This window comes from Poecilia latipinna, unplaced genomic scaffold, assembly GCF_001443285.1.
Source record: "Poecilia latipinna isolate Pla-1442-1.1 unplaced genomic scaffold, P_latipinna-1.0 Scaffold1737, whole genome shotgun sequence".
NCBI lineage: Eukaryota > Metazoa > Chordata > Actinopteri > Cyprinodontiformes > Poeciliidae > Poecilia > Poecilia latipinna.
In genome coordinates, this window is record NW_015114353.1 from 3128 (window position 1) to 14012 (window position 10885).

Here is a 10885-nt window from a genome sequence, read left to right on the forward strand (position 1 = left end):
AGCTAAACAAGCAACCTTCACACTGAAGCATGACCAAATGCAGGCATGAAGAAAACAGGTATGCTCTACACCCATTAGGAGATAATTAGGGGCCTGGTGTCCTCCGTCTTGGGACAGGCTTCATCCTGCTACATTAGCAACAATTAACTGTGGGTTATTTTTTCAACCAACTAGTTAGTAAGATGGTGTTAGGTTGCCCACTTGACCTATTTGTTGGTTGAAGATCTAACCTAGGCTTTGCCATTAATTTATTTAACAATTTGATAAAAAACAGTTTAAAAAAAAAGGCTTTAATCTGTCTTTAGAGTTTGAAACATTACATTTAGTGGCGTCATGTGACTGGATTCCCAATCGAGGGCCATTTATTGAATGTCTTTCCCTTCTCTATTTGATGTACCTCCTGTTCAGCAATTTATGGATGAAAACCGCTGCTGCCAAAAAACTTTAAGAAACATAACAGAATGGGATTTCAGAGAAATTGATCACTTCTCAATCATCTCTTTGCTGTTCCAGTTTAAATTTAGTACTTTGCATAATTTGGCCACTTATGTCGACTATTAGTTTTAGTGATAATAGGCCTACGCCTTAATATCAGTGGAATGCATTCAAACTTTGTACGTATTTTAGAAGTTTTACTGTGGTTTCAAAATTGATGTGAACTGAAGTACTGTATTATTTAGTGCACAGCACTAAACCAACAGCGTCTTGATTTGACCTAATGAAACCCAAGTGAGGATATCTCATGCCCCAATAGACTAAATCAGATTATACGGACAGCTCAGGTTGCTCCACAAAACTGCTTAGCATAGAGTAATTACTTTTGGCATGCTCACTCCGTAAGAAGGTAATCGCTCCGGAATAACAGGTCACGTCAGGAGCACGCTCAGCCTAATCAAAGCCTCTGTAGTGGTTTACTTTAATCCTTTCATGTGTGCTTTGTTTTTTTTTTTCTTTCTTTCTTTCTTATTGGATCTATACCATGTGCTTGCTCACACATTTAATAAGTGCTCCATGTGGCGCAAGGACTTCTTTCACTTCAAGAAGAGGATGGACCTGGAACTCAGGATTTTTGTAAACATTTTGTAAAGATTTAGATTCTTTTTTCTATCTCTTAGATATATAACACTTTTGCATGTCTGTATTTGTGTTAGAATACATGATAGATATGAAAAACTGTTAGAAGTATTAGCATTTTTACTGTAACAAAAATCTCCATTTAGCATAAGGTTGAAACTTGTAACTTTTTTTTATTTTTTTATTTTTATACCGCCCGAACTTTCCATGCGATGCTGGGATATTTCGAGGGTAAGTCTGGAATTCCGCTAGTTCTGAACTATTCATGTTTGGCAAAAGTTCACTACTAGCAGAACTCGGATTTGCTCCCGACAAGCGACGGGAATGACTGGCGGTAAAGGTCTTAAGCTGCTGTGTTGAGCAACAGGTGGTTCACATGTGTGGCGTTAAGGTTGATAGAAAATTACTCTGGTGCCAAGTGAGCCAAATCGGCCACTGATGATCTCATGGTTCTGAGTTCACTTAACATCAGGTAATATTCTCTCAGGGTTTTTCTTAATCACTTCACAAATTGTTTTTGTTTTCTTTTTTTTTTCTTTTTTTTTTACCTTTAATAACCAGATTTTTCTGATCTTCCCTTTTTCTTACTTTTGCAGTAAGAAGTTCCAGGGTCAATTCCAGCGCTGTGATGTTTTAGTTGGACTGATTAACTCCCATGTCTTCAGGGTGAAAATATAACTTTGTGTTTGACTTTCGTGATGCTTTTTTTTTCAAATGTATTTCATTTTTTTAATGCCATTTAAACAAACATGTTACAATGTGAAACAGATCTGAGAAAAGAAAAGATTTTTTTTTATCTGTAAATGTCTGTTGTTTTCTTTTCTGTTTAGGTAACAACTGCCTTCATTTGTTCCATAAGGTAATCCTATCCAGCAAACTGCCTTAACTCTATTGCATTAAAGTGTTAGAAAAGCTTACGAGTGAATACAACAACTAGCCAAAACATTATGACCACTTACAAGTAAGGTGAGTGAAACCAGTAATCTTGTTACAACACAGTGATTTGATTTTTATTTTATCTCCTTTAAAGCTGACTTTAGCCTGGATACTCAAGAATCTTTTTGAAGTACTCACTCAGCTTTCAGTCTCTTAAAAGGGATCCACAGTTAGTTCTAATAGAACTAGAATATAATTTATTTAAGAAGCATTTATTTATTTCAGACATAAAAAATATATTTAAAAAATTGTAGACTATTCAGTTTTTATAAATTTAAATAAATACTGTCACATGGACGTCACCTTGTTGTTTACCCTGTAATGCATCCTGGGTAGATGACATATACGAGGCGCTACAGTGCTAGCTCCGTAAAAAAAAACAGAACAGTGATCTTTGTATGCGCAACGTTCAGCCCTTTCAGTTTGAAATGTAGCACATTGAAATTGAATGCAATGCAGAAATGACAAGAGGAAGTGAAAATGAAAGAAAGAGAAGATACTCAGCCACAAACCTGGTTACTGTGTGGCTGATGTATAGAAATGCTAACCCTAGAGGAGAGTGTTTTCTGTAAAGAGCTACAATTTCTAATTCAGGGTATTTACGGTAAGCATCAGAATGCTACCTTAAATCGCATAATAGTCTTTGTAAGCACCTTCACAAAGACTTAAAGTTGCTTTGTTCTTTAAGCAGTCATAGATTATTTTCCAATTTGATCTGATTTTGTGTTAGTGCCTGCTAACGGCGTTAGCTCTTGCTAACATAATGTCTAGCCAACCACATTTGGCTGTTTTAACAGATAACTCGTAAAGCAGAGCTAGAAAACTTCAAACAAATCACGTAATGTTATCCTTGGTCTCTTGTGTTTTGTTTACAGTCTTGTGTCCACTCTAACCTACTAAAGTCATCGGCCCGGTACACATTGTGCAGGTGAAAAATAGCAACCTCCATAAGTGACATATGTGGTATACACAACTTTTTATATGTCACAAACAACAACTTTTAGGAAAATGACCACATATTTAGGGCCACGTGTTCAACTAATCTCTTTATCCCCAACTGTTTTGTATTTTTTGCGTTGCTGAAAACAAACCCAAATCCTAGCGAATTCACCTCACAGCCAGGCTGTTTAGCGAATATCACAACACCACAGACACACACTGAGGTTTTATCATCATCCGTTGAGTGTAGAGATTTTGATGTGAAACAAAATGGCTGTTCCAAGCAGATGGTCATAATGTTATGTTGGGTTCTGTTTACTTTTTCGGCACTAACATTTTAATTACTCGTTTGATTTGTCACTGTACAGTTCGCGTGACGAGTGTATAGAGATCACTGTCTCGGTGTGTCTGCATGTGTTGGGTTTTGTTGTGTTCCAGGTTTTTCACCAAACTACAAGAGACCAAGATGGCCAAAACAACAAACATTTGTCAAATAAATATGTAATTGATGAAATAAGTGATTGTACGTTTTTGTTCAATGTGTAATATAGTTATTTTATTTGGGATATTTTCTAAGAGAGTAAATGTGCAATAAATTCCTGATTCAGCACATAACCTGGTTTAAGGTAAAAAATTATGCAAAATATACTTTCTGCACGTTGTTGTACTTCCACTTGGGTCTTTATTAGTTTTAGAAACTGTCCAAGAAGCAAACAAACAAACAAAAAAAATAAACAACCAGATGTTTTCTGGCTATAAGTCATTTTTTTGTCTGGAAAACAAAATGTTTCAAAAACCTTCCTACAAGCAAGCTGCACTGAGTTTGGTAGATGAAGACTCTTTCTAGAGAACTCCCTAATAAAAGCAACAAAAATATTTTACATATGAAGGAAGCAACGCTCTTAACGGTGGCCTGCCAAATCTTGTCATGATATGTGCGTATTTAAACTTTGGGTTTCAGATTTGATCATATTTATTGTTCATGTATTTAGATAATCACAGTTTAATCCTTGATATTATGTCATTTCTTATTATTTGTATATTGGACTTGTTGCCTGTTGCTAGGTTAGGCTTTGTTTTAGGTCTTCATTCCCAATTGCAATTTTTGTTGTTGTTGTTAAAATCTGTTTCGTTTTCCTTTTTTGTGGTCGTTCATATTACTAATTAAATATGACAACGATCAAACTTCTGTGTGAGTGGTTTACGACCCTAAATCAACCCGCGCGTCCAGAAAAGGAATGACGGCATCACACAGCAGCGTAATAATGGATGCTACTGTCTATGTATGGATCAGTTTTAATTTATTCAGCAATGGGAGTAAAAGCTAAGAACCGGACTGTTCCGACTGCCATGAAAAAGTCGGATATGGGCAAAACAATTGCATTTGGTTTGCATTCATCTTGCTGTATGATCGTAACCTTAGCTTCAGGTTTTCCCCTTTGTTTACCTTTATTGCCTCCTTTCCTCCTGCTGGTTTTATCTCTCACCAATCCTCCACCTGCTGTCTCCCATCTCTTAACTTCCCTCTGCCTGCACTCACTCAGCTGTTTTCCTTCCTTGATCGGCCCCTCCAGTTCTCATGTCATCATCCTCCACTTTTTCCTCACTGTATATATACTGTATATCTCTGGTTGCATTGTTCTCCACTGGTTCCTTATGTTGTTGTTTGCCTCACTTATACTGTAGGTGTCTTGTTACCATGTCGGTGTCTCTGCTGTGGCAGCCATTTTGTGTTCTGGCTAAAGAGGAGGCGAACCTCAAACCCAGCGTCTTTATAGTAAGTTAGCTGAAGAGTGTCGGAGTTTTTTATTGGTTGAGAAGTGGAATAAAATCAAAGTATTCAAAAGAATAAACTGAGTTTTAAATTTGCATTTTTCCACACTACACCTCTCTAAAATCCATAAATACTTAATTTACATTATTACATTAAAATAATTTGTGTTGAAATGCTTAAAGCGTGTCAAATAAAAATTGCAGATTTGACGCTTCTTGTGTGAAGACTTTTGAATTAAAAAATGACATGAAACAATAAAACCCATATGGTTGTGAAGCTTAGGTTTACAATACCCAGTAATCATACTATATGAGTACATACCATTCATCCCACAGGTCCAATACGGCAGGCAGTGCTCTCTTTCTTTGAGAACAAATAATTTCTTTCCCAAGTGGATATGAGCTTCTCTTTATTAATTCTGTTGCTACATATATACAAGTAAATACTTACAAGTCATGGCATGCAGAACAACTTATCCACACATGCGGCAGATGTGCTACATGCATTTATTTTGTAGTTTATGGGTTTTCAGAGACCTCAGTCAAATTTTTTTTGGAAGAAAAGCAATCCCCATGTTTTCACATCAGAATACAATTCTAGAATGTGTTTTTGCTTTATGTCCATGGTAAAATGCACCAAAAAATATCAGCTTCATCAGATGAATCTTTTTTCTCTTTTTTGTCTTTTTTTTTTTTTTTTTTTAACATTTTTCTTTGAAAACCCTAAGATGTAACAACAGTAAAAACACATCAAAGTTGGTCATTTCCATGTCATCCAAATCAAGACAGGCAAAGATCTTAAGAGGGTCCAACTTTTGAGACTTCAGTGACCGACTGGCTTGCAGATGACTCCTCCTCGTCGCCTCCACTCATCCCCAGCATCTTCCTCATGCAAGAGCGGAACTGAAAGCAAAGGCAAAGACGGACACTTCAGATGCTTTCCTTCATTCAGCGTGGATCAAATGCGATCTCGTTAGGATTTGTTGATTTTGCCACACGGCGACATATTTGGGGTTCGGACATTGCTGACATCCAAGAGTCAAACAGACAACTAGCAAAAGAAGTAAAAAAAAAATTAACACTAAACACCTATCTAAGGTAGAATGTTTAGAAAGCAGTTTGAGCCATTGATTATATTTAAAATCCACCGTTAGGGGGCATTGACGGCCTTTATCAGCCATGTTCTAGACAGAAAAGGTCTATAGTTGGTCTCTCCTTCAGCTTTATAGTGTAATACCACCATCAATCTTTTAAGCCCACCCCCCATAAGCCTACCTGCTTATTGAGGAGAACGTAGATGACAGGATTGTAGACCGTGGAGGCTTTTGAGACACAGGACGGTATGGTAGCAAGTCTCAGGTCAAATGTCTGTCCACGATGGTTCACGACCCAAAGCGCAAAGGAGGCGTATGGCATGTAGCACACCAGGAAGCCCAGCACCATGACGACCACCATCCTGGTCACCTCTTTCTCTGCCTTCTGGGTGGAGGCAGACTCTGCCTGGGCCTTTGCCGCCTACAGATTCACAGGTTGGGTCAGAATCCGAGCCAAAAAGCCACACCAAACACAAATCGACGATTCAATTCTAGGTAGCTCACAACGTCCCACTTACTGATTTCAGTGTGAAGAGCAGCTGCGAGTAGCAGAAGACAATGCAAGTGAAAGGGACGGAAAAGCAGAAGCAGAAGAGGAACAGCACGAAGGATTCGGTGTTGTACTTATTGCCCGTTGTGTACCAGTCTGGTCCACATGAACACTGCATTCCCTCAGGAATATACCTGGCAAAGCAGACAATACATGTAGCAATACGATTCCAGGACTGTGTCAGATTAATCCATAGCTAAAGAATTGTCCTCACCGACTCCATCCCACTAATGGAGGAACTGCAGCGCACAAAGCACAGAACCAGGTAAGTGCACAGAAGAGCAAAGCATGCTCCGACTTGAAGGCAAAGTTCCCGAGTGGCTTGCAGATAACCAGCCATCTTTCAAATGCAATCACCGCAAGAGACCAAAGGCTCACCATGCCTGAGGAAAAACAAGACAGAATTTAGGTGATGCACATGTTGGCATACTATACAAGACTTGTCATATAGACAGGATTACAGCTAGTTACTAAATTCTCCACAATATCTTACATTTCTCTTAAATTCTAACTCAGTTGGTAAAGCATGAAGCCAGCTTTCACAGACTGGGATTGCTCTAATATTTTCCTGTTCTTACCACCAACAGTCGCCGTAAATCCTTCGATCTTGCAGCCGAGAGGACCAAGAGCCATGTATCGGAAGGCAAAACAGTAGAAGCAGGTAAAAGAGCCCACGGACGAGACGATGAGGTTCGCCACAGCCATGTTGACCAAGATGTAGTTCAGATGGGAGCGGAGCTTCTTGTATTGAATAGTACATGCGATTGTGAGGATATTGATGGCCGTGCCAGCCACAAACAAGAAGAACATTAATGCTGACATTGAATAAAAAAGCCCCAGGCTCCCTAAATGGTCCTGGGGGACTAGGTACGGGCTCAGGGCTGTGATGTTGTCGGTTTCCAGGGGGATGGGGATCCAGAAGTCATCTGGCATTTCCTCTTGACGACTTGTCCTCATCTTCATTGGGCTGGTTTTTGAATGAAACGTTCAACTAGACTGGATGATTAAATACGAGCTGGATGCGGTATAATTTTAAATCTACACTTAGACAGTGGTGTGATACTTCATGTTTTTCCTGTCGCCTAAGTGAGGTGGGCTTCTCTCTGTCTGATGCCGACTTACTGAAAAGCGGCATTTATAGGAACTTTAAACGTTGCTCCGGCTCAACTTAATTGGCTCAAGGATGGGATTTAAAGCTTTACATGTATTCCCGTGACAACTTACACCACCTTTTAGCTAATGCCGAGATTAGAGTCTTAGTGTTGGAGTTCAGAATTGGCCAGTATCTTCTCACTGCTTGCCCATGTCTGGACCCCGGGAATTGGCTAATCCGTTTGCCGGAGGCTAAAAGATTAGCTAGCCCTCCAGCACGCATATTACCTAGCTTGTAGCTTATTGTTGTTTGGTCTCGATAATGTCAGATTTATTTCTGGTTTTGATTGTTCAAGAATCTGATTGTGTTTCTTAAAGTAATATACATTGGAAAAAAAATTAGCTTTACTGTTCTGTTTAATTAAAATATGAAACTGTAAAAACTGGAGAACATGACCTAATATGCTCATAGCATAAGTTCAGTTTCAGCAAAATCGTTTTCTTCCTGTTAATTCAGTAAAAAACAACAACTTGTTTTTAACCATAAAAGTGCTGATATTACTGACTACATACAATAAGTACACATCTTGTAAACACTTTTTTTTTAAAAACCAAGATTATTTGTTTTTGTTTTAATTCCCAAAAAAAACCCAACATTTTTTTACATACCTACCATTTCAATTTGTGCTGAACTTCAGTGGTCTGAATCCACATTTTCCTCTCTGTTTCTACCAGGGTAATAGGGTTCATTGTTTGATGTCAAGGTTGGGTGGGGTGAATCTTTAGTTATCTTGGGGTTGAAGTATTATTCTTTGCTTCTGCAACTTGAAGTTGATGCTGACTTTTTTTTTTCTTACAGAACTGGAAAATATTCAATTGAATCCATCTTTACTTTTGTCAGTAAATTAGCAGCAGTTACCCTCATAGTGCTCTACTCCCACGCTTAAAAGTTGAAGCGGTCTTTGCTTCGGTTAGCAAAAAACTATTTCCTCATTCAACTTTAACCACCCATCATGAATAGGATATAAAATGCATAAATCGTATCAGATTTTTTTATTTTCATTTTTAAATCTTAATTTTGTGCTGGTACACATTCAGGAAATACGTTGAAATGTGTATCGCATCACCGCCATAAACTCTCCTAACTCCCACATGATTGTAAGATTAACTATGATTAACTGACTCCAATAAGTAATATCTAACAACAGTAGAAATTATTTTTGATCTGATCAAGGGTCACAATCTGCTATATTTCATAACTCTCGATTAGGCCAAGCAGATGAGAACCAAAACAAATGGAGCCATTGTTGAACTTTCAGGGTTTCTGAAAGCCTCCACATATATGACATCATACAATAAAATGACATGCGAGATTTGAGCATATTTATTTCTACTCATGTGCATAACTCATGAAAACACTTCACTACAAAGAAAGATAAACTGAAAATCAATGGTGAGAAACTCTTTGTGGATATTGGAAGGAACAAAATGGCAATGACTGAATAAAAATGAACTTGGAGGCAGTTTAAACTGTGGCATGCCCCTAATAAAATAAATATATTAACAAAAATAATGCAAAAACTGGAAATTCTTCAAAATACAATAAAAAAATATGATTTAATTCTTTTTCTTTTTCATTGACATATTTAGCAGAATGTTGCTAAGTTGTTCTAATTATTTTTGTTATTGGATTGTAAAATGTTTGGACAGAGCATTTACAATTAACAGAGGATTACGGTCAGACTAAGCTGGACCAACTTTGGAGACTTCAGTCACTGACTGAGTTGTAGAGACTTCCTCCTCTCCATCCCCCATCCCCAGCATGTTTAGCATGCATGTTCGAAACTGAGAGTGAGAAAAAACAAAATAATTATTGAGCTGTTGGAAAGCATCAGACTTAGTTGTTATTTGCAGGAAATTGTCAAGAACAGCCAGGTGGCATGTAAAGATAATCTAAAATGTCTGGAATGAAGTCTTAATACAACAAACTGATGCTTCTCTAAGTCCTCCTTTTACCCTGGCTATCCTTTCCAAAATTACATAGCTACTGGTCATGATGCCTGGCTTCTTTTATTGGAAAACACTTTTGTCGTTAAAGTCACACCTGCTTATTGAGGAATACGTAGATGACGGGATTGTAGACGGTGGAGGCCTTCGACAGGCAGGATGGCAGGGTTGCTAATCTCAGGTCGAACTTTTGCCCACGGTTGTTGACGACCCAAAGAGCGAAGGAGGCGTAGGGCATCCAGCACACCAAGAAGCCCAGCACCATGATGACCACCATCCTGGTCACCTCCTTCTCAGCCTTCTGGGTGGAGGCCGACTCAGCTTGGGCCTTTGCTACCTGTTGAAAAGGCCATGCATTTCGCTCTGATCGCTGCACTCACTGAATAAGATCATAAAACAGCAATTTTACTGCTTTTTTTTACTGCTTTCCCACCATTTTAAGTGTTACGAGTAGCTGAGAATAACAAAAAATGATGGTGGTGAATGGAGCGGCGAAGCAGAAACAGAAGAGAAACATGACATAGGACTCGTTGTTGTATTTGTTGTTGGTTGTGTACCAGTCTGGACCACAGGAGCACTGGAGGCCTTCTGGGATGTACCTGGGGGAAATAACAAGAGTTTCCTTTCTGGTCTAACAGAGTTGCTTCAGCAGGTTGACTTATCTTCTGCGTGCCTTGCTTACCTGCTCCATCCCAGCAAGGGTGGAACTGAGGCTGTCAATGCGAAGATCCAGGTGATCACGCAGCAAGCCGTTGCATGTTCAGGCTTGAAAGCAACATTGCCAAGAGGTTTGCAGATGACCAGCCATCTTTCAAACGCTACCACTGCCAAAGACCAAAGGCTTACCATACCTGGAAGAACCAAGAATACTGATGTTCAACCACTTTGAACATCATTGTACTGCGATGTAGCATGAAGAAGACCGTCGATTAGCTCTTACCCCCTAGTGTTGCGACAAACCCTTCGATCTTGCACGCTAGCGGCCCAAAGATGAAATATCTGAATGTGAAAGAGAAGCAGGTGGTGAAGGAGCCGACCACAGACACCAGAAGGTTTGCCACGGCCAAGTTCACCAGGATGTAGTTGAGGTGGGAGCGAAGCTTCTTGTACCGCATTGTGCATACGATGGTGAGGGTGTTGATGGAAGTGCCAATGACAAAAAGAAAGAACGTGAATCCAGCCATGGCGTAGAACGTTCCCGAATTCCCCAAGTGATCTTGAGGGACCAAGAAAGGGCTGAGGGATGAGATGTTGTCTGTGTCCAACGGGATTGGGATCCAGAAGTCTTCTGGAAACTCTACAACTCGGTTGGACCTCATTTCGCTTCCTTTCTGAACCGTGAAACTTGGGATGAAGAACTTAAATTTTAAACAGAGTAACGATGGAGCCAGAAGTCATGAATGCCACCAAGTCCAAATCT

General features: G+C 39.2%; 2 protein-coding genes and 1 long non-coding RNA gene across 3 annotated transcripts; 1 reads left to right on the forward strand and 2 right to left on the reverse strand.

Annotated features, from left to right (window-relative positions):
* The first annotated feature begins 1852 nt into the window (after window positions 1–1852).
* On the forward strand, window positions 1853–3466 carry LOC106964931 (uncharacterized). Its single transcript, XR_001428526.1, has 2 exons — window positions 1853–2179; window positions 3388–3466. It is a non-coding gene; the product is annotated as an uncharacterized LOC106964931 (long non-coding RNA).
* Window positions 3467–5115: 1649 nt separating this feature from the next.
* On the reverse strand, window positions 5116–7486 carry LOC106964929 (blue-sensitive opsin). The gene is made up of 5 exons (XM_015060722.1): window positions 6945–7486; window positions 6581–6749; window positions 6335–6500; window positions 5998–6237; window positions 5116–5625 (listed from the first exon to the last, which is right to left on the reverse strand). The coding sequence occupies exons 1-5, from the start codon at window positions 7327–7329 to the stop codon at window positions 5521–5523; spliced, it is 1065 nt and encodes a 354-aa protein (XP_014916208.1). The 5' UTR covers window positions 7330–7486; the 3' UTR covers window positions 5116–5520.
* Window positions 7487–9059: 1573 nt separating this feature from the next.
* Window positions 9060–10885, reverse strand: opn1sw2 (opsin 1 (cone pigments), short-wave-sensitive 2). The gene is made up of 5 exons (XM_015060723.1): window positions 10406–10885; window positions 10148–10316; window positions 9899–10064; window positions 9563–9802; window positions 9060–9303 (listed from the first exon to the last, which is right to left on the reverse strand). Exons 1-5 carry the CDS (start codon window positions 10782–10784, stop codon window positions 9202–9204), a joined length of 1056 nt encoding a protein of 351 aa, XP_014916209.1. The 5' UTR covers window positions 10785–10885; the 3' UTR covers window positions 9060–9201.